The sequence below is a fragment of the Homalodisca vitripennis genome, chromosome 2 (genome assembly GCF_021130785.1).
Source record: "Homalodisca vitripennis isolate AUS2020 chromosome 2, UT_GWSS_2.1, whole genome shotgun sequence".
Classification (NCBI taxonomy): domain Eukaryota; kingdom Metazoa; phylum Arthropoda; class Insecta; order Hemiptera; family Cicadellidae; genus Homalodisca; species Homalodisca vitripennis.
This window is the reverse complement of record NC_060208.1, coordinates 179,727,155-179,752,414: the sequence shown is the minus strand read 5'-3', so window position 1 is coordinate 179,752,414 and position 25,260 is coordinate 179,727,155. Positions and strand designations below refer to the sequence as shown.

The 25,260-nt window shown below is 31.9% G+C and overlaps 1 protein-coding gene across 2 annotated transcripts in view; it reads right to left on the bottom strand.

The window, feature by feature from the left end:
• LOC124355115 (tafazzin) overlaps positions 1 to 21,904 on the bottom strand; it is a 30,279-nt gene extending 8,375 nt beyond the window's left edge. Inside the window, exons 1-3 of one of the 2 annotated variants that reach the window (XM_046806071.1) lie at positions 21,577 to 21,904; positions 6,273 to 6,401; positions 1,875 to 2,023 (exon numbers count right to left, since the gene is read on the bottom strand). In XM_046806071.1, coding sequence (XP_046662027.1) covers positions 1,875 to 2,023; positions 6,273 to 6,401; positions 21,577 to 21,730 — 432 coding nt within the window. In that variant the 5' untranslated portion in view covers positions 21,731 to 21,904. Of the gene's footprint in view, positions 1 to 1,874; positions 2,024 to 6,272; positions 6,402 to 9,628; positions 10,732 to 21,576 lie in introns of those variants that run through there. The other variant, XM_046806072.1, reaches the window with a different exon arrangement.
• Positions 21,905 to 25,260: the final 3,356 nt, after the last annotated feature.

Here is a 25,260-nt window from a genome sequence, read left to right as displayed (position 1 = left end):
AATGGAGGGAAATTTATTTGGAAGAATATGCTGATGAGTGAGGCATGATATGATAGTAACATGAAGCAGGATATAAAAATAGGTACAAATATCCTAATGTTAAATATTACAGTTTGATGTTTGTCGCATTATATTTTACTACTAATTTTACCACAGAGTAATACCTTAGTAATATAAACACAATTATTAAATTGAAGCAATCACAAAGGAAGTGGCAAAATCTGAGATAGCATTAAACATGATAAATCGATAATAATCATTTAATTTTTACATTTATATAAAAAACTAATAAAACCCACCATAACAGAAAACAAAATGCACTATCTAACTCTCTCAGTGCCACTGTCATTTCCCCAAGTAATATGCATAAATTGCCAGACCAAACTGCATTCCTGCAGGTGTCTGGAGGAAAAACTGTATAAAAAATACTAACCAACCAATTTTGATAAACATTTGATTTTATTTGTTTGTAACGAAATGAGGCAATTGTAATATATGCAACAGTTTTATTCTATTTTATTTTATTTGTTTGTAACGAAATGAGGCAATTGTAATATATGCAACAGTTTTATTCTATCTTATTCATATAAAAAAAGTTGTCATAAAAAATGAACAATTATTTTTACATTTGAGTTTGAAGTAAATTTTTACATATAAAGTATTTTTATATATTTTTCAGTTATATTATGAGAAATATCAAGTATAACTAAATAAAGATCATATATAATACATTACTGTAACTAGGAGATAGTGAAAAATCTATAACAATCGAATAGTTTGGTCCTCAGAGAATCCCGTAAACTAAATGACAAGTTAAAAGGGCTTAGATCCTTATAAATGAAAAAATATTCAGCCTGTTTCATTTGTTACAGAACAACCTCAGATAATTAAATTAAATTTTTAACAAATTATCAATAAAATAATGGGTTTTATTAACAATTTGCTACAGTTTTAATTTTAATGGTTAGATCGTTTTATTATAATAATTATTAAATGGTCTAAAGTCAAAATAGATCCTCCTACAAATAATAATAATAATATATATGCGTAAAACTTATCTCTGTACTTAAGTTAACTGAAAGCAAAACCACGTCATAATCTTTAATGACTATATAAAGCAATGTGGAATAATGTACATTTATTAATCCATTGGCAAGTTAATACTTCTTGACCTCCTTGAATAAATTAAATTGTTGAAAACATCCAGTAAGATTGACTGCATTATAATATCAGTAGATAGCATCTTAATACCTACAATCGTTCAAGCGCCAAACACTTTATATTAAACTAGACGTATCAGAAATGCATTTCTTTCAAATGAATGTTATGAAATGGACTGAATTTGTCCTGTCCTGGTAGGTAGTTAATTTAATTTTAATTTACAAAATAACTAAAATAACATTGAGTATAAATTGCAGCAAATAGTAATTTGATGTCATTTTACATAGAGTCAACACAAAGTACTCCAATTTTCACAATATTCTCCTTTTTTTCTATCACTAGTTTTTATAGCATACAGGTAAGATGTCAAAATTTTCAGGGTTTAAATCTAAACATTTTGAGCTTTCTCTCATTTTAAACCCTATAAATATTTACATTCATTTCCTTGCAAACTCGTTTAAAGTAGAAGAGACCAAGTATATTATTCTTCTCACACTTTTCCAAATTCTGTTACAAATTAATCTAAGCTGTACATAAGTCTCTTACAAGAGGAAATAATATTTAATTTAATAACACAAAAATCAAAATGACCTATAAGCAAATAATTTGAAATTTCACACATTTAATAAGGAATATTATGTTTTTAAAAATGTTTAAAGTATGCCTACAGACACACATCATCCACTAACTTACATACCAATGAGCAGGCCTACCTGATAGACACCCTTCCCTCGTATGACTGGGATACACTTTCCCAGCATGAAGAAATACGAGTGGAAGCTGTTGGTGAAGCAGATATCATGAGCTGCAAGGGACCACCTCATTGTGTTACGGCTCACTAGATGCTTCCAGCTGAGTAACCCTGTGTCACATAGCACACGTATCAAGTATATTCAAGCACAACATGCCAAGGGTTGGTGAAGCAAATGCCATGAGCTAATAAGGATCACCCTACCATGTTACGGCTCACCAGATGCTTCCAGCTGAGTAACATGTGTCACATAGCACACGTATCAAGTATATTCAAGCAGAATACAGAATACAGAAAGCTTTATTCATGATCATCAAGAACAGAATAGTTGTCAATCAATAATAAAAATAATAAGTTATGAAACATAACATTGAAAGGAAAGAACAAAAATTAACAACAAAAACATTACAAGTCAGGAGTTGAGAATGTCATAAAACTCATCGAGACTGTAGATAGAGTTCTTCACCAGCCACTTGTGTAGTCTTCTTTTTAGAGTTTTAGCGTTGCCGGTCTTGATGGCATCAGGAAGGGAGTTCAGAAGCTTGGTTCCAGCAAATGATGGTTTTTTGGTGAAGAGCGTTGTTCTATGAGCTGGTAGACGGTGAGCTTGAGCCTGTCTAGTGTAGTAGTTGTGCACCTCACTGTTTCTCGGGAAGTTTTGCTTGGAAGCATATATGATGACTTCGATGATGTAGATTGAAGTCACAGTGAGAATGTCGAGTTCAGTAAAAGATTCTCTGCAGCTGTCTCGGGAAGAGAGGTCGGCCATGATTCTTATGGCCCGCTTCTGCAAGATTAGTACCCTCTGGAGATTACCATTTGAAGAACTCCCCCAAAGGATGATTCCATACCGAAGATGGCTCTCAAAGAGAGAGTGGTAGGCTATTTTTAGAGCAGATGTTGTGCCCGTAGCTTTTATCCTTTTGAGAGCAAAGAGAGCAGAGCTGAGCTTTGAGCTAAGGTAATCAATGTGGCAACTCCATGTAAGATTTTGGTCTAATATCATACCTAAATGTTTAAGCTCATCCACTTTTTCTAGATCTGGTGGGCCTGATATGTGATCTTTATGTCTGCCTAGTGCAAGGAGTTTTGTTTTGGATGGGTTGAAAACAAGGTCGTTATTTAGGCAATATTGTTGGGCCATGCTAACAGATATATACGTGTTGATTTCTAGTGACTCCGCTGTTGAACTGCTGGTGATAAGAGCTGTGTCATCTGCGTATGATACAGGATGACTAAAAGCCTCGAGTGTTTTACCTAGATCACTAGTGAATAAAATGAATAGGACGGGTCCCAACACAGATCCTTGCGGAACTCCTCTTCTAACATACTATGGAAGTGAATGAAGAGCCTTCGTCAAGCTCTTAGCTGTGTGTTTCAGCTCAACTATTTGCTGTCGCCCAGAGAGGTAGCTTTCGAACCATTTCAGGGCTATACCGCTGACACCCAAGGTTCTGATTTTGTATAAAATAAGCTTATGAGACAGTGAGTCAAATGCTTTACTCATATCGAGAAAAACAGTTGTTACAGTATTTTCAGACTCAATATTATCAATTATACACTCAATGAGCTCAGCAAGGGCGGTGATAGTCGATTTGCCCGGGATGAACCCATGTTGTCCTTTTGGCAGCAGATTGTTACGCTGAAGGTGCTCTAACAGTCTCGAGAGAACTATTTTTTCCAAAACTTTTGATACAGTGGGCACAAGGGAGATTGGTCTATAGTTCTTGATGTCGTGCTTACTCCCTTGCTTATGCAGTGGATATACCTTTGACATTTTTAATTTTGAGGGAAATAATCCCTGAGTCAGAGACTTGTTGATTACATCCGTTAAGGGTTGGCAGGTTACAGAGCTGCAATACTTCAGTATTTTTGAAGAAATGTCATCATAGCCTGAGGAGGAAGAGGATTTTAGAGAATTTATAGTGTTGAATACTTCCTCATTAGATGTAAGATTGAACATGTTAAGTCCTGTTCCTGTGAAGTTTGAACATAAGTTAACGTCTTTGGCGCTAGGAGCATTGTTATGACCGAGAGTTACTTCTGCAATTGTTGTAAAATAGGTATTAAAATGTTCAGCTATGGTAAAAATGTCGTCTAGGTAGGTGTCATCATCAGTATTTTTTAATTTCCACGTGGATTCTGAAGCTTCTCTCTTTGGTGCTCTTTCGCTATTAATGACGCTCCAGACTGCTTTGCTCTTGTTGCTTGCTTCGGCGATGAAGTTGGAGTTTGTTTCCCTTCTAAGACTTTTTAGTTTTAAGTCGTAGGATTTCTTCTTCTGGGCAGCATCCTCTTTAGCCTCAATTTGTCCACTGGCTAAGTAGCGCTCGTGGGCTTGTATGAAAGACATCCGCAGTATGTTTACTTCAGGGTTGTTAAATTCTTGAGTTCGGTTCCTGGATCTGTTTCTTGATGTTGTATGGGGGCATGTAATGTCTAATGCTGCAGTCAGAGTTCCAATGAAGTTTGAGTAGGCATCCTCTGCACTTGGAGAGTTGTATACCCGATCCCATGATTGAATTTCAAGAAGCCCCTTTAAATTTGAGATGTTATACAAGCACAACATGTCAAGTGGTGGTGAAGCATATGTGAGCTACAAGGGACCACCTTATCTCGTTACGGCTCACCATATGCTTCCAGCTGAGTAACATGTGTCACATAGCACACGTATCAAGTATATTCAAGCACACCATGTCAAGTGGTGGTGAAGCATATGTGAGCTACAAGGGACCACCTTATCTCGTTACTGCTCACCAGATGCTTCCAGCTGAGTAACCCAATGTCAAATAGCAAACGTATCAAGTATATTCAAGCACAACATGTCAAGTGGTGGTGAAGCATATGTGAGCTACAAGGGACCACCTTATCTCGTTACGGCTCACCATATGCTTCCAGCTGAGTAACATGTGTCACATAGCACAGTATCAAGTATATTCAAGCACAACATGTCAAGTGGTGGTGAAGCATATGTGAGCTACAAGGGACCACCTTATCTTGTTACGGCTCACCAGATGCTTCCAGCTGATTAACCCAATGTCAAATAGCAAACGTTTCAAGTAAATGCAGTCTCAACATGTTAAATGGTGGTGTAGGTGGATTAGTCCTTATTATTGCCACTACCTGACATGGAATCTGAGCTATACATGGAAGTACCTTGATCAGATCTGTGATTTATGGCATTTGTAACAAGTCATCTATATGTCATTCAGTAAGTTTAGTAACAAGTCATACATGAGTTCAGTAAGACAATATACTAGTTATAAAATAAAACTAGAAGGGTGCTATGAAAGAAACTGAGAGGAATCATACATATAAATAACATTATCAGGACAGTTATCATTCATAAATACACTTTATGACAGTGCCATAATGTTCACGTTTGATTGATGGCATTTATGAGTTCTGTCGCTGAAGTATAAAATCAATAGAACAATGCTGTGAATATTTGACAGGTTATACTGTTCAGTAGTTACTGAGCTTTTGATAACTTTCCATGATAAATTATTCCATTTCATTGATATAATGTATGCGCATCACAAACACTTTGTAACTGTTTGAAAGAGACAACCACTTTGAAAGATAACAACTTATGCAACAGGTTACAACCATAACTTAGTTTTTTTTTTTTTTTTTTTTTAGATATTGGTACAAAACATAATGGTCTGAACCAATAATAACAAATCACTCTGTATTAAAAACCCTGTATATAATAGTGGTAATATGTAAATGTAATTCAAAACCACTCATTAATGTCATGATTTAATAAGGTTAATTACATGTAAAGCTACATAAAATTATACATATATTTTTTGCAATTTTATTATTTTGTATTTTACCTGTAAACATAACAACTTTTAATATGTTGTCTTCAATACATATCTAAAACAATATGTCAATGTTGTGATCTCTTACTCCCCTTTGGTAAAATAAGTCTTCAGTACAAAAATGGCAATTAGCAACTTTTATTTCAATTGATAGATAATTATAATTAGTTAGAAAATTATTTCAACAGAGGTGTTTAAAATTTGAATTGTTATTTTTATTAAAGAAACCATAAATGGCATTTTTTTTTAAATATCACACACAAGAGTTGTAGTGGCAATAAAAATCCCTACAAATACACTAATACACAACAAACAAATTCCATAGTACTCTTCAAGCAAGGGTGACCTAGTAATTCTGTAACATAAATAAACTATATTACACTATTCCTACCACAATCAACATTTTCAAACCTTAATAAAAATTTACACTCCAGATTTTATTACACTTCATTGAATACAATAATACTTTTTGGGAACAAAAGCATTGATATTTTTAGTGATACACTTAACAAATTCACTTAGGCTAAACCCACCCCAAATTCCTGGGTCATCAAAACATGAATGATGGTTAGAGACTGTTAGTAGAGGAACATGTCTCGGCCGACTCTCCAGAAGTTTACTGAATAGGTCAATATTGTAAGCTTTTGATTTGTTCATCCATCCTGAAACAAATACAACAATTACAACAGAAAACAATATTTAATTGAGTCAAAACACTAAAACAATAAGGAATATTCAGAAAAAGCACCAATTTCATAATTGTACAAGAGATAAAAATATTTTTTTTCACATAATTTCAAAATAAAAAGAAATTAGGTTTTTTCTCTGTAATTGTATTTTGTAAATTTTGGGGTTCTGAAATTGCTATAACGAATAATAAATTGATGTTTGTTTAGGTGTTAAAATAAGAATTAAAAAATGTCTTATCTTGGTTTAGGGAGTTGGGTATCCAATTATTTCATTTTTGAAGTTTTAGACCATTCCAGAAACTGAATCTGTAAACACAGTCAGACGTCTCTTTCTCAAGTCTCAAAACCAGTTATCTTTTCTTTAACAAAATTTTTGAGGATGAATAGTGGATTATTTACTACACTGCTATACTTAGCCAAATAAATCAAATCTATAGCAATAGTCTCTACGTCATGAACCCATACAGGTCCATTGACTTTTCAATCCCAATTCATAGGGCAAAATTATTTCAGCAAACACTATTATATTGGAATTAAGCATTTCAACTCTTTACCACATCGTTTTAAAATTTATTATATCAAGAATTTTCAAACAAAATGTAAAACCTTCTCTAAGATAAGGTCTATTACTTAGTAAATGGATATTTTGTAGATTCAGCCAATTTCCAAAATGTGTAAATATGTTTAATAGTTTGTTTTTTTTTATATTTTAATTGTATGTTTTAATATTTTAAAATTATTTTAGTTATTATTTATTTAGTTGGTAAGTTCATTTTATGACAAGGCATTACAATTAAATTTGTAATAGTGTAAAATGTTATGTGCTAATAATAAATAAATTACATATAACTTATATATGGTTATAAATAATCAAATATGCTTGATTGAATATTTAAAACCTAATTATTGCCAATACAGAATCTTTTTTCCATTCCAACATCTTGTATCAAAAGATGTTTAGATTCTGAGTAAGAATAGACAGTTACAATTTAATGTCTATTAAACATATTATACAGTAAGTTACTTTCTTATATTCAGTAAATCTTATAAATACAAATGAATCGCAAAATGTGGTACTAAGAGCAAATTTTAACAACGGCTGGACCAATTTGGCTCTTGTTTTTTTTTTTTAAACATTGAAAACCAAGGAAGGTTTATATTAAGAGAAAGATACAAAAGTTACCTGGAATATTTTAGAATTCGGAAAAATGGTAATATTTATGTTTCATAATCCAAATTTAACTTAAACAATAAACACTTTCAGTTGAAGTTCGCCAAAGAGACAAAAACATTGGTTTACAATTTATATTTAAAAGACTATAATTTAAATATAAATAGTTAAATTATAGTTCATCACTATAGTGCATCGCTACTGATCGCTTGATGTTGATCAGTAATAATGTATATAGCGAAGACAAAGTTAATATCTAACTTTTACTCCAGATTGCGCCTGATGAAATTAAACCATTGAATGAATGCATTGGAAGTATTCTTTAAATGCCGTTATAAAAACAACCTTAATAAATAAAGCTGTGAATGTTTTCACATAAGGTACTCCAAATTGGTGGGCTTTCTTTACATTGTGATATGGCATTTAACAGAGAAACCAACACTAACATGCCTCAATAATCCATTCTTTCTCAGACTACTATTGTATGACAAACAACAAGACTTCTAATATGCAAAACCTTATAAATGATTATTTTGAAATGGTTCAAACTTAATGAGGATTTCTTCCTTATAACAGAAAAGATAGGATTTTTCACCTATACTGTAACAGGCTTTTCAATCCTCTGTACGTATGTATATTTCTGCATTGGGATAAGGCAAATTCAACTATGGCACTGGAAATATCTTAGACTTGAATATATTACAAGGGCTAAAAGTAAATGCTTTTTGACTGACTTAGGTTTCCAAGACCTGTGTATTTGTATTTTCTTGACCGGGGTACAAGGCAAACTCAGCTGTATCATTGAAAATCTAATTAATTTGAACCAAAATGCTCCAACACATACAACACACGTAAGAGTGTAAGATGCCAGGTTAAAATCTGATCCTCTTAACCATAAACACTAAAGTTGTACCTGATGTATGCCTACATACAATTACGTTTTAAAAATTTCATATGACTCCATTATATTACAACATAAGTGCTTTTACTAAATAGTATGACTTTAATTTTGGAAATTGCAAGCAAATCTGTAGGCAATAGCTAGTTAACTCATAAAAATATTATTCTTAAAATTTGGTATTATTATATTTAGTTGGTTTGTTTAGGCAGTTTTTATAAAAACTTTTTTCAGAACAATTAATGTATGGCATATTAATGAAAATATATATTTTTACTATCTGGTTATTAATTAATTGGAATCTGGACATTATTAAATTGTTGAAGTATAATAATCATTAAACACAAAATTAATGTTTTGGTATTTTGCCAGATCCTTGCAGATTTTAGGTACCGTAGTTTTCCTTAACTTAAATTTGAAATGGAAAGGACTTTGTCTTCTTCCAAAGGTAATACCAGTGGCTATGGTTATAAAGCTATTGTCATATTGTAACCAACATAATTATCTATAAGGACATACATATTCAACTCATTATTTCAGTTAATTAATTTCAATTCATTATAAAAAGACCAGTGAACATGAGAAAATATTCTAAATTGCTAAAGTAAATTAACTGAGGTTAACTGTTTATTGGTACAGTAAAAAAGATTAATTATATCGATCAAAGTTCAGCAGATTACAGTGATAAACAAAGACCAAAATTAACATATTTGAAAGAAATGATACTCAGTATTAGTCTACACATCCCAATGTAGAGCACACTCACTTGATAGTGGGTGTTTACAAACATTTGTGACAGTAATTAGGCCAACATGAATGAATGAAACAATGATGGCTGGCTGTCACTGATTGGAGATGGGATAAACTAATTACACTCAATGAAGAACATGGCCCTTTATTACGTAATTGACAACACAGCATACAGTCACGAGTTGCATGGTATCACTACTTCCTTTCTACTAAACATGTTTCTACTAACACCTGTAAATATTTTAGGTTCACCAAAATCAAATATTTTCCTGTAAACTGTTATATACCTATTTAAAGTGTTGAAACTATACAGTAATGTTAATTTTTTTGTCACTTCCGTTATGAATACTAGGAATAGACAAGAAGACAAAGAATAATTACCCACAGAAGAGTACAGTATATACAGTGTTACAACAATCCTTTTCACTGAAACACTAAATTGAACTGTATTGAAAGAAAGATTAGAATAAATTAAGTCATTGCCTATTACCTTTTTCTGCATTTAATGAGCCATATCACGCCAATTAACTAACCAGTTCTTGGCACACGTTCTGCTCAATTTGCAAGATAAGGCATAATATGTTAGTTGAGATTATGTTGCAGCAGCCAATACTCCATCACCAACAATGAACACTGTAGAGTCGTCAACTAACAAATCACGATTCTTGCCTAAAAGTTGATTATTTTTAACCTGAAAAGTAGTTCTTCTAAAAAGACTCCAGCAAACATATCACTCAATCATATCTTTCAATGTATAGCCCACTTAATTGTCATAATAAGTTATATTTAAAAATATTTAATTTTAACGTTTTATACAACCACAATTGAAACACAGACCCAGAAATGACATCTCAACCTAGATTAGATTCTAAGAACTCTATGTGGTCTGGAATCAAGAGACTGTTTGTATTTTTTAAGCATACAACCTAGTTTTTTCATGAAATCAAAAAGAATGTTCCCTAAGAAAGAATAGTAGAACACACTAGTTTGTTGGGGGGGTCGAAAAAGGAATTCATTGAAAGGATGAAAGGGCATACAAGTAATACAATCACAACTGGCATATAATTTTCAGACTCTATAGCAACTTTATTTTTTATCTAAATTATTAAAAGCATTTACAAACTTCATTACATTTCATTATCAAATCAAATAAAACTTCAAAATAAGAACTAACAAATGGAACCATATGAAAAGTATACCCCAGAACTAAGAACTCTCGATAGGCTATAATGATGTAGAAGTCTGTATAAACACAAGTTTACCACAGTACGTCTAGCTGAAAGAGCTGGAAGTTAAAGCTTCTTTTTACATCAACTATAATCATGTCAAGAAACTATCAGACAATTCAGGAAAAGAATATATTACAAACAGCCTCAATTATAATATCTAAATAACTTCAGTTCCTATTCATGAAAATGGTAGTTTACACAAGATAGCTTTTACCACAGATCCAAAAAGTACCAAAGAAAAATAATTTGTTGTTACAAAATTAGGTGAGCCACATCACAAGCTCCTCCTAGCTTTCGAAATAACCCTGCTCACATGTTCTGAGATCAACTTGAAATCTATGAGAATACCAAGATACTGCACAGTGCTCAACCAACACAAAACCAACCAAACAACTTACTATTACACGTTGTGTATATACAGTCATATAAAATTTCCCAAAGGTTACATTTTTTGGATAATTTTTACTTGTAAATAGTGGTGTCAGGTCAATGTACAAGATTCTATACACAATAATGACAAATAAACCATAAAATCATTAGTGGTGAAGATAAAACACTTTAGAAACAGGTCAAATGATATCTAATGTTCATATTATTGTGATGGTATCAAATTTTATTCTTAAAAAGAATATTTTGATTCCATTTTATAGGATTTAACCCTAATTTCTTGGCACTGCAGCAAAAGGTGATGAATACCTGACCCTAATACGCAACGAAGCAGTAGTCTCGGAAACCCTACAGTTGCTTGAAGAGCTTATCCATCCCAACCTTGACTTCTGTATTGATCAGGCCATTGTAAGTGTCCACCTGCCAAGTTCTCTCATTTATAAAGCATGGTGACCTGTAGCAAACTACTAACTGACCTGCACATGCCAACTGAGTCTGTGTGGTAAATGATGATAGTTCATGCTAAATGAAGGTTTTAATGCAAATTTTGATGTTAAAAAATTGTACACATTTGAAATACGTTAAAACGTATGGTTATACATAGATAGTACCTCAGATCTAATTAGATCTCACTCTAGAGAGCTCACACAATAATTACCAGAACAAAGAATTGCTGAAGATCAAAATATGAATTTCTATTAACAAAACTTTTTTAAACAGATCCTGTCGGTTTGTTGGTTCTTCCTCCAAGGTTTGAATAAATAAAGTGTTTTTTAGTATCAGTTAACCAATAAATTCAAACAAATGCACTTTCTCTTTTAAACAATAAAACAAGTTTTAAACCTATATTTATGTTGACTCAAAAGAATTGGTGACAAATAGATTCCACAATAAAAATTCAATCTAGTTTATATTAATAATTAACTTATCTTTATATTAATAATTTTATATAAAATGTGCAATATTCAGAAAATTGAGTCAAAGGTGGGATTCCATGCATAGAATTTCTGGCTATGAATTGGCAAGGAAAATAATTGTGTTAACTGCCCTATGCTACCAGTGTTTCATTCTTAACCATGAAATATGCAAATTTCCCAAACTAGGTTTTGTATGAATGTATAAAATCGGCACTACTTTGAAAATAAATTTACTTTTTAAAATTAAGAGAGCTACAGCTCTAAAAAGGATTCCGTTTTCAATTATTTAAAGAACAAATAAAATAAACTATTTCACTGTGTTCCTGCTACCAAAATTTTCTGGATGGTGTAAACCAAGAAAGTGTCTGATATTAATTTATTTTTTATGAAAACTATAATTGTATCAATTTCTTGAGAATTTTTAATATATATAGGTTTATATATTAATTTAAACAAACTCTCCAATAATATAAAGTTTATATTATTGGAGAGTTTGTTTAAATCTATATATATAAAAATGAATGTTTGTATGTTTGTCCTTTATGGAATCGTGAACTATTGGACCGATCATGATGAAAATTTGTACGTATATGTATTTTTCCACGGAGAAGGTTTATAAGCTATGCCCATCCCTTTCCCGATTCAGGATTCCGCCCCACTGGTTACAGAAATACCCATAAGAAATGCATTGCAGCAAACATATGTTAACGTCTTTTCAAATTTTTAATCAGCTGTTTTGTAAACATATATTACACTTATAGTTTTAAAGCATAGAGTAAGCTTAAGAGAAACGACAAATTTTGTTTAAACTGTTTCTGCAATCACTGTTAAACATAGACTTTACTATCCAGATAATACAATTCAAATTTGACGTAAAAATTCACCTTTAACTGCAATATTTATTTAATATAAACCATGCTCATGCTTGATCAGAAGAGCAATGCAGATATCATAATTACTATCTTACGTTGGCTACAAATATAAAGAATGTTATAAAATCAACCTTAGTTGTTTTTTTTGACAGAAGTATGGTTCTCAAAACTCCGTGTGTACATATTCTCTCGATCGAGACAACAAAGCAAGCTCAATCGTGGCATCGGAGATATAACTAATTTAATCTAAAATTTATTATAGTAAAAAAAAAAATTTACTAAGTAATATAAGGACTTCGGTTCTTAAGATTTGCGTGCGAAGCCGTGGGTAACAGCTAGATAGAGGCAGGAATATGGTACATACCTTCATAATACGCCCAAGAGGCTCACGATGGAACGACTATCAATTATCTCAGCAATGTTTAGAATGTGTGATAGAAAAAGAATAAGTGAATATAGTGTACTGTTTTCAACGGGAAATTGCGTGCGAAGCCGCGGGCAACTTTTGCAAAAAATTATTGAAATGCGCAGCAAAGCGCGCCGGGCCCGCTAGTTAATATATAATTTCCAATAAGTCAAGAGTTTCAAGAATGTATATAGGTTTACGCAATGATTAATTATTTATTGGGTTATGGTGGTTAAGAAATACAATTCGTTGATTTTAAAAAACTGTAGTATAAGTTCTATATAATTAAAATGCCATTTTTTGCCAAAAAATGTTTAATTATAAATTTAAATATATTATATTATTATATTATTTAAAAATATGCTGCATTTGATTATTACCAGACAATCCATATGATCTCCATCATAGTTTTAATTTACCTGTAACCAATTCGATCTTTTATGCAGAGCAAAAGCTTGTTTTAAAACAATGAGTTTTCGCTACTTTTTAACCATTTAATCGGCTATAAATTATAAAATTCAATCAATATTGTTAAAGCACATTTTCTCTTTTAACTAAACAATTCTTTTAGTCAAATGGCTAAAAAACTAAAATATATTAAATGGATTTTATTATCATTATACAAGGAATTTGATTATTCTAGCATTTTTTTTAAATAGTGATATTTTTTAAATTTAATATTAATGATCTTCAAAGGACACCATTTTGAACATTGGTAGTTGTCATGAGAAAAAGAATGTTGTAACTAGTAACTAATCTTAGAATAATTAGTCATAGACAAATTTAATTTGTGGAAATTTCTTACTATGCGATAGTCACCCTTATTGCATTCCAAGGTGTTAATACACGTTACTGATGAAATTTATACTTTTTCGTAATTTCAGATTACACAATCTTCCTCAAATCAGTAAGTTGCCTTTACTATTTCAACATATTTTACTTAAATCCGCGCTCAGATCTTTGGGACAATCCCGTGCATTCAATACTATTGTACTACCATGTCATAAAGGAGATGAATTGAAGAAACACTAATAGACAGTGATAAGATAAACCATTATTGCTGTGATGAGTTGGCCTGACCTTGAACAAGACTATAGCACCAACAATACATAACTCCCACCAATACAAGGTATTGTCTAAAATATGGATACACTATCTACTATATGGTTAATAAACTAACTTAACCTTACAGCCTCAGTGATCTGCAGAGGTAGCCCCCATTTAGTAAGAAAGAAAATATTAACTTCTGGTAGAGTATTACTGTATAATATCTGCTAAATGAGTTTTGGGTATTTAACAGAGACAAAAGCACCTATGTTCTGCAGAAGATCCTACAAAAAGTACTGGAAGAAAATGTTTTCTACATTACCTACAATGCTATATTTGATGTCTGTACTACTATAATAATAAAAACACACACACACCTTTACAATATATATCTCTTGTGTGAGTGTGTATGTCACTGAACTCCTCCTAAACGACTGGACCAATTTGGACGAAATTGTTTGTGCGTGTTGAAGGGGATTTGAGAATGGTTTATATTTACAACTCTGTACAATTTAAATAGTTTATTTAATTAAGGTTTTATTTATAAACTGTTGTTGACTTTGGAATGTTTTATCTTTGAACCGGCAGACTGCGCTCCAACACGTAATACAAAGTGAACTGATACTTAACAGCTGTTAATACTTTCAGCTGAAGTTCATCAAAGAGGCAGAAACATTTGTTTACATTTAAAATTTAGAAAATTATTATTGTAAAGTGCTTGATCATTAGTATAATGCAGATTGCATAGACAAAGCTATTACCTAATTTTAAATTTAAATTGCACCAATGATCAAAAAACTATCTAATGCAATGAAAACACTACTAAACACTGTTCCAAATTATGGTATCAGTGAAATTATTAGTTCAAATAGCGTCATAATTTCAACATTAGTAATCTATTCTGCTTGTCCTCCTGAATCTAGGTGGTGGAAATTTCAAATAACACAGCTTTCAATATTGGCAATAAAAATGTCATTTTGTTGTTATATATATATTTGTATACTGTGCTTGTTGATATTTTGTGCTTTTCAGTGTTATCTGTGCCTGATAGGTTATTTAATATGTTTTAAAAACATACTGTAGTCGGTACAGTTATCAGCTACCCGTCCTACGTATCATAACCGTGCCTTGTGCATAACCATGGCATCCAATTCAGCTTTCACGTGTTCAACTCTTATATTGACAACTATTTTGGTAGATTGAGTGTGGATTACGTGACTAGTTAAGATTTGTAGCAAATTAATTTATTGATTTTATAATTGAACCGTATGATTTTTACAGAATGAAAGTGTCAGTCTGTCATGTGATTGTGTATTGTTTAAAAATCAGAAAGCTGATGAAACGGAGGTTACCAGGTGATTTATTAGTAGGTTAAGTACATACATAAGAAATGACAAGTTTTTGTTAGATTGGTTTTGTTATTTATTACATTAATGCAAATTGCTTAATGTAATAAACTGAGTTAAATTTGCTTATATTATCTTCAAATTTGTTCTTATTCACACCATTAGGCTACAAGATAGTAGGAAGTTATGCTTGAGATGACTACGATATATTTCTTTGCTGAGTTTACCAGCTCGCAGTAATGGTCAGAGGCACACCAGACAGTAATAGGTACAATATTGAGAGACATTTTTTGTTTGTCACTTTGGAGCTGAAGCAGCTGATGGCTGGAGTTATCTTTTTTCAGCTCAATATGAACTTGTATGCTTCCAAAAAAATATTCTCTAGTTTAACTGAAACAACACATTATATAATTATTTTCATTTTGTATTAAAAATAGGTTTACAAACAAATTGCCCAAAGTACTTAATTCAATTCAGAAAACTTAACCATTCCCTGGATTCCAATGTTGATACAACTGGTTAAATGGTTAAACACATTGTACAATAACATATTAATGAGAAGGAATCACATATGAATATTGACAATGTGTATTTTGACCAGTGAGATTTTTGGTAAAATATAGTCCTTTCACAGTAAAGCTTCCAGAAGTAAAAGATTGCTATTACAGCCAATAGGGGATACTTCATAATTACTTTCACTACATTACATAATATGTATTAAAACCACTTTTAACAGTTTCTTAAAATAGTATAACTTAATTTCCAGAAAGGATTTATATGTGCACCTAAATAGTATATATTGCATGTGAATTATTTGCATATCTCACAATTTAAGACTTTTTTCCTACCATGAACTGTCTTTTGTCAATTTGACCATAGCTTCTATTTCTATTGTGAAGTTTATTAATTATTGTGTTTCCCTCTTTTATATTTATGTGTTCTTTGCCATTTCATAATTTCTTTGGGCATCTTAATGTTCTTTTACTTTTTACATTTCCTGATGTGTTACATCATTTCTATAGTAATTATAAGAAATGTCTTTTAATGAATTAGCTAATAAACCGTGTAGAAGGTTTTTATTTAAAAAAAAAAAAAAAAAAAAAAAAAAAAAAAAAAAAAAAAAAAAACAACCACTTACAACAACGCAGCTATGGCGGGAAGGGTTCATTCAATGTGAATGTTTAATTTAGCTCCTGTTCCCTTCCACTTACGTGCAGCATTTCAGAAGTCAAGTTTTTGACAATGTAAGATTTCAGATGCTGCATATAGAGGAAGGTTAACTGGAGCGAAACTCAACATTCGTGACATACAACAACTCTTTTACTTCAGACTCAACAAAGTCAGTCACAACATATTCCATTAGAACATGAATATCACTTGATGTACAAGGATCGGCCATGCTGAAGTATTATAATCAACAGTGTATAATAATTGTGTGCTGTACACAATTTAAATAAAAAACCTTATGAACAAAAGTAAAAAACTATTTATCTGCAATAACAATCTTCACTGTACAGAAATTAACAACAAAATCATATTTTGGAAAAACACAAAAACTGGCAACTAGAAATATGATTAGAGAAAAACAAAAATCCACTAAACATTAAAAACTACTAATAGGCTTTCAATTGATGATTAATTTGAAGGTCTGTGACTGATTCATATTTTATCAGTAAAATATGAATCAAAACTTTCTGTGCCGATCATATGATGTAACCCAAATGACACCAAATGGGTCAATCGACGTTTGTAGGATTAAAGTAGACTTAAATATGTCTTTTACTTCATAATTAGAATTTAAATTCTTTGTGTTCAATTGTAGCGATCATTGTCCTCTTGGTATGTAGATTAATATGTCTAGGTGAGTTTGTAATAGTTTGAGCTTCTAACCAATCTTGATAAGCTTTCCAGAATCATTATATTTTGCTAATTAGTAATATATCGAGATATGTTTTTCGTTCGTCACCAACAGCACAAGGCAGCACCGGTGCCAAAGCCTAATGTCAGACTATTCAATTAATAGTTCCTTTTCTAAAAATGTTTGAGCTTTCCAAAACAGTTCCATTATAATAAAGAGCCACCACATCAATTGAATCAGCTGGCCTAATTATCGATTAGAAATATTTAAACTATTGAATACAAAAACATTGTGTTAATTATTACTAGTTGTTTTTAGTGTAAACAATACTGTTTAAAATTAATTCAAACAACAAAGTAAAAGTTTTTGCATATAAAGTAATGCACGCAGGTACAACAGCGATACACTTGCATTATTTGTCTCACAATTTATTTGATACATTAACAGTTTGAGATAGTAAAAAGTAAGTAACAAGTACACTGATGTTTGTTTCAATGAATAAATATACACATAGTTTTTTATTCATCACTAAATTATTCCTTTTTTCAATATAAACATAGCTAATTTGTAATAGTTATAACATAACTCGATTTGACAATTTGGTTTTTATGTGTTCAGTACTTTTGGTAATACAAAATATTGATAATTCATTTCAGTTTTTAAATGCAAACAATAAACAGCAAGAAGTAAACATTTTATGGATATTTTAAAACAGTGGTGAATATGAAATTGAACGTTCTGGGCAAGTGGTCAGAGAAGTTGAGTTGACTACCAACAAGACTCTCCAGCAGGCCATCTTTGTGATTTTTTTGTATGCCTTATGGGGATATTTCTTTCCACTATTTCACAAAAGCGGTTCCTCACTGCTATCTGTGCAATCTGTAAGTATTGTGAAGTGTCTCTGAAATGTAGATCTACTGTATACTAAAGTTGGTTAAAATTTTTAATGTTATTGTTAAATAATTTTTTTACTGTATTTTTGTTATTATATTTCTTTCACATGATTACTATATATGACAACAAAGTTGGAGAATATATCAAAACGTTCCGGCAAAGTACAATTAACGAATAGTTTTTATATAAAGAGCCTGGTCTGCTTATCCTACTCTACCCAATATTTCAATAAGAACAATCGTATAACAAGTGTAGGCCTCTTTATAAAGTATCCCCTTTTTTAATTCACCGTTTGGATAAGCGGACCCGGTTTTTTTATATCGAAGAATGTAGTCATCGATACCTAATATTCGCATCTCAAATCCTAGACTATCAATCGATATAATAGTAACTATAGTCCTCAATAACAACCATATATTTTAAATTAAAATATGAATTTAATATTTACAGTGATCAAACAAATTATTATAACCAAAATTAGGAAAACTGAAGACGACCAAATGCTCCTCTCACAGTTAGTTATTTCTTTACCACAAATTTAACATAATGGGGTTTTCAGTACGAGTCCAACATGTTGAAGACAAAAAAAAATCAAGTCTTACATCTTTCAAAGCAATGTCATGTAGTTTTCTAAAATTGACTGCCATTTTCAATAATCAAATGTTACTTATGTAAAATTGAAATATAACCATACGTGTATTATTTGAAATCACCAACATCGTCACAATTTATGTCACTCCAATAAAATTACCATTCCTGCACATAGAACAAGTTTTTTTTCAAGACATTTATTAGTCAGCGGCATTAAACTATATAATTAGGCTTGCCAGACGTCCCGGTTTGACCGGGACAGTCCCGGTTTTGAATTACGATCCCGGTGTCCCGGCCAGTTCACTACGCGTCCCGGATTAATTGAAATTGGATCCTATCCTAGGCTCTTTTATTACGCAAACGCTGAAGCTTTTAAAAATCTAAAAAGAAATCTCACAGAAAGGAAGGCGTCAAACTTTATCCCCATGACAGCCAAAAGCAAATACATGCTTCTTGATGAACAAGATCGCATTCAAATTAAACAAGAATTTGATGGATTTTATGACAGATGCATCGCTTATTTGAACCTTTGGGAGAATAGCTTTGGACACGCTGAGAAATTTTCCTGGGTAAATCTGGCCACACAAAATGTTCTTTCATGGGAAAACGTTCCGCTGAACTTATCAATGGAAGTCTTCCTAATCATGGCGATCTAAAAGTGAACGTTGACTTTTTGTTTGACGAAGTTGTTCTTGCCAAAGACTATTTTCAATCCATCTGGGAGAAGTGGGCAGAGGAAGAAGCTCTAAGTGATAAGCGTATTCCAAGTGAAGAGAAATGGCTGAGGTTGTTTTCTCACTTTAAAGAAAACCATATAACAGCAAACAACCTATTTAAAATTATTGAGTACATGTTCTGCATGCCGGGGACATCAGCACCGGTTGAAAGGGTGTTCTCCTTGATGAACAATGTGTGGACTGATGATCGTGGTTTGATGAAAGAGTCAACGGTAAAAGGCTTGATGACTTGTAAAATTAACGTTGGCCTCAGCTGTGAAGAATTTTACACCAAAATAAAAAGCAAGAAAGAAGTGCTGAAAATTATTTAACCAACGAAATTACAATCAAAATGTAAAATCTTAATCTTAAATTTATTTTAATGTGTGTTTGTCTTTTGCCATGTTAACGAGAATAAAATTTATTCATTTTCATTTATAAATTATAATATAATGTCTAATTTACTTGTTCCTGCATATACCTATATTTTTCCAGACCCCAGCTCTTCTGATGGGCGGACCCCCCAGCCCCCCCCCCATTTTTTGTCCCGGTTGAGCCTTCAGAAAATCTGGCAAGCCTATATATAATGCTCTCCCAAACTCTATGAAAACAAAAACAAATCTTTTTATGAGAGGGAGGTCAAACGGCATTTGGTACAGCGGGCTTATTACCGTGTCAGGGACTTTGTCGAGTGCTCTGGTCAGATTAGCTTATATTGAGCTTTTTATTAAGACTAGCCACCTGTAGGTATAAGCTTTAGTTTATTTTAGTATTAACAAAAACTTTAGTGCTATTTTATTTAATCTGACGGGTAGGGTCCAATAAGCGGACCCGGTTTTTTATATCGAAGAATATAATCATCGATACCTAATATTCGCATATCGAATCATAGACTATCAATCGATATAAAAGTAATAACAATCATATGTTTAAATTAAAATGGAATTTAATGATAACAAATAATAAATGAACATAACCAAAATCAGGGAAACTCATAACTTTAACTAAATGAAACAGAACGAAAACGTTTTTACTAAAGTTGTGTCCACCATTACCTTCTTTTTTTGCATCTGAAGACGACCATGTTAGCTCCTCTGACAGTTACATTTGTTACCTTTCCACAAATATCACATAATGGATTCTTAGGTACTAACCCAACATCCTGAAGCCATAAAAAACATATTTTATCGTCTTTTAAAGCAATTTCGTGAAGCTTCCTAAGATTGACGGCCATTTTAATACACAATGTTACGTGAAATTTAAAATAATACCTTGTATTATTTGAAAGTGTTTACAGCTGTTCATATAGATTATTTAAGTTGTTAAAAATAATTCATCAGTATCGATTGATTATATCGATGGTTATGATTAAGTAATATCGTTTGCCAATTTCGATATAAAAAACCGGGTCCGCTTATTGGACCGTACCCAATCTGACTTTGTTTTTATATTTAATTTAATTAGGTTATTCTGAATCACCTAATTTAATTCACTATTACATATTGTTGACGCTATTTTGCAGTGTTATTCTGTCTGTTAATAAAGAATTTCTGATTTCTAAAAGTGTTAACAGCTGTTAATATAGATTATTTAATTTAATTGCTCAAAATAATTACTCAGTATCGATTGATTATATCGATGGTTATGATTATGTGCCATCATTTGCCAATTTCTATATAAAAAACCGGGTCCGTTTATCATACCCTACCCCACCGTTTAAGCATTCCTTTTGAAAAAACAACAAATAGCCTAATGTGAAATGGATAAAATAAATATTTACCCTAATAGGCTTCTCAAAAACCCAGAAATGTGTAGTGTACAGACCACATGCTTCCTGCTTCAGCAAATAAATATACAACAAGACACCTTCTACATTATCTGGATATGCCCATCTGCTTTAAAAGTAACAATAAAAAAATATAATCCCACCAAATTATCCCAAACCTTCTAGGTTAGTGACCTCCACAACATGTTTAGTTCATGACTTGCATTTACAAATTTAACCTCTACCAAAACTTGTCTCCCCAGAGGAATAAAAAAAGTTTAGATTAATAAACTATACTTACCAATCAAAAGTTTACTAAAGAGTCCGACTGCTGCAACAGTAAGTGTACTTGCTATATTCCAAAACAAAAAAGGTTTGCGGAGTGAAGGAAAGATCCAATCTATTCTAAACTCCATTTTGGAGTTGGTATTAGTACTAGTAGAATTATTATGCATGCAAAACTATTGTACACAAGACCTCACAGACTGAAACATTGTTTTTATAATACAGAGTTACGACACTGCCCCTCAAGACCCTCACTTATGCATTCAAGCACACTGCAGTACGGCACTGCATTTCGATGGTACATGCACATAACAGCATACAGCGTACAAAACAACTTCCCAGGAAGAGAAGGTTAACCTCCAGCTGAGAAACAGCTGACATTTTCCTCATGTGTTGCTACTCACCTTAGGTGGCAGGTTTGAGCCAATGTCACCTTAATAGTAAGGCCGAAAAGCTCTGTCTCTCAGATATTCATATGTATAAAGAGTTATTATTATTAATTAAATTCAATATTGTATTTTAAGTTTTATTATTCTTTATAAATGTCGAAAACAGAAATTATCTGCATAAAATCAAGCATTAGGAATGTGTATTAGCCTATTCATGTGGGTAAAGATATTTACGTTTAAAGTTTTCAGCAATAAATCTATACAGAAATAAATATATTGATCATGATTTATTACAGTGTTTTATTATTAAGTAATTAAGCCACTTATAAAACTCGGCACAATATGTTTTTTATCTGGCTACATATAATTAATTTCAATAAAGATTTAATTTTTATTGAAAGTAAATTAATCTATTGCCGTTTATACAAATGTAATAAATATTAAACGTCGTTTGGGCAGGTATTTGTTCGTGCGATCGTATTTTATTTTAATTATTTAAACACATGTATAATAGAAATAGTCGAATACTAAATAATTGGATTGTAAAAAGTAGAGGCTCTATGACCATTTTCATAATAATTGCGACTTGGACGTTGAGTAAAAACAATACATTTTCAATTTCAATTCAATATTTCTATTTGCAAGCTTTGAAATTTTGTCTGATTTTGAGGATAAAAATCCCATCCAGATCCTGGATGATATACCTCCCAGGACAGTAGAAACTTTTCAGTGTCATAATCTAATTATTGTTATTGGCCGTTCATCTCTCCCAATGGATTTGAGTCATCCTATTGTTCAGTATTGTAAAATATTGTTCATTAAATTGTAATTCTCAGACTTTAGTTATACCTTCGCTTCTATTTATATTCAAAAAAGTACATGTAAATAGACGGACAGTAATAATAATACTTATTAACATTTACCAGTTCAGTAACTGATTAATACTGTGCGATGACTATTTTAAACATAATTATTTGTAACTAATTTTAGATAAGGATTATTTTTAATCCATACTTTGTATTTATATTCCATATGTAATGTTATAGTTCAATGTTTTGTGGTTAATTGAATCGGGGGGTCAATATAAATTCTAACAAAGGGTTTCACTTTGTAAATAGTGGCTGACTTTATCAAACCTTTTCAAAATGTCATTCCATGAAATGGCATGAAAAGGCATTTCGAATATTTCAAATTTATTTTCAAACTCTTTAGCTTCCACTTGAACAGCAGGCTTCTGAGTGGGGTTTACAGTAATGTTTTAAGTGATAAAACCTTTGACAAGAGCCTTTACGGCATCAGAACTTATATCCGATAAGGATTTCATTACAGAAGTTTTACTTTTCTCCAAAGATGTCTTTAAAATTTCCCATCTATAAGATGAGTTTACAAAAAAGTGAACAGGACTTGGACAAATAAAAAACCACTACAGCTTCTGTGCAACACTCCGTTGATTGTTCGTGTTGTTTAATTAAGTCATTCCGATGTTTCCAATCATTGAACCCGGTAAAAAATTAGTTTTCTTGTTGATGGGTTGAAATAAGCAGCATGGTTCACAAAAGACTTTATCAGATAACTGACAGTAAAACAACCAGTCTCTAACATATGACTGTCCATTGGAAAGAGTACAATTGAACAACATTGTAGAAAGTGAACGTTTGATTCCGTCATTGCATAAACGCTCGGATCTAGAAAAATCAGCTTGAAAATTTTGTTTGAGGGTATTTATAGCAATATGATCAACAGTTGAAGACAAAGTGACGTCCCACGTTGCATGGTCATTTATATCAATATTACTAGTAATAGCTAATAAATCTTCAACTTTGGACTCAAAAATTATATGCCCATCTACATTTTCTTGATCTTTATTAATTTCAAAGTCAGTTTGAGAAAAAAGCTTCATTATTAGGCAAAGTAGTGAGCACACGCGATTCTTGAGAGTGCACATTTTAAGCCTAGAGTGTGCTCGTTTGAAGTAGCTGTAGACGAGGTACAAACAAATCTTTGATCAAAGAAAGACGCAATATTTGGCACTTTCTTTAAAAGAGCTTGTTCCTTACTTTGCTTTATAGCAGCACACTTCTTAAATTCACCACCACTCAGGTTTTTGCTCATATTAAAATAAAACTGTAAACCTAATCCAAACAGACTAAATTAAAATATTAAAATGCTGTTATAGAGATGGAGTGAGGATCAACACAAACTAAATCAGACAATCGAAATAATAAAACATAAACAAACTGTCTTCGCTACGCCCACTACCTCCACTTTAACAATCAAACATAAAATGACAAATATAATGAGGTTAGGATGTTTTAGGTAATGTCGGTTGGTGATGCAAAACAGAAACATCGCGTCTGATCGCCTGTCATGTATTATTGCCAATACAACTATATCAGTCAAAACTTTCATCATTGTTTACACGGTGTCAACAACGTTGTTGTGTTGCGTTGCTAAGATTGAATAATTGAGTGATATTCAAGAACATCATCATTTGAGTTAAATACGTCGAATTGTGTATTTGTAGATAAAATCTTGAGATTTTAGATTTTATACCTGTGGTTGCCTTTTTAAAACTTACCTAAATATCATTTTCCATTTGATTAACCTCAAAAAATTATGGTTTAACTGAGGTGTGTGTTGTGTCTGTGCCACTATTAGCAAAGTTAGACATTTATTAGGCATCAAATTTCTATCCTTTAAAATGTTGTGAAATTATACGTCACATTTACACACATTTTATTTATTACGGTAGGTTGGTCCTGACAAGATGTCAGGTTCAGCAAACTCCCCTCCAGGAGATATTGAATCACAGAAATTGGAAATGGAAACTCAACTGGCGGTTGCTTCGATTATAGGTCTAGAAATGGAAAATACAAACGTCAATCATGATTTTGCAGAAAATGTTACAGTACAATCAGACCATAACACTACTAATGTAGGCCAACAGAAAAGAAAGTTCAGTGAAAGTGATAATTGTATTAATCCAACAGAACAAAATCCTAGACCCAATGCCTCCAGTTTGGAAACAAATCATGAGGCAAAAAAAAACCTAACACTAGACGGTTGAGATTATACAACGAATCAAATAAAGGACCGTATGAAGTAATCATACAAAGTAGGGACGGGAAAAATCAACCCATTTTTGGTAGGCAAAATATTAAAAAATGGAGACTGTAAAATTGACCATATTAAACGCAGGCAGAAATCTAACTGTGATTTGTGAAAATGCTTTTTCGGCAAATAAGTAAGTAAATTGTGTTCATTTAAAGAATTTTAATGTTTTTATACCAGCCAGTAAGGTGGAAATCACT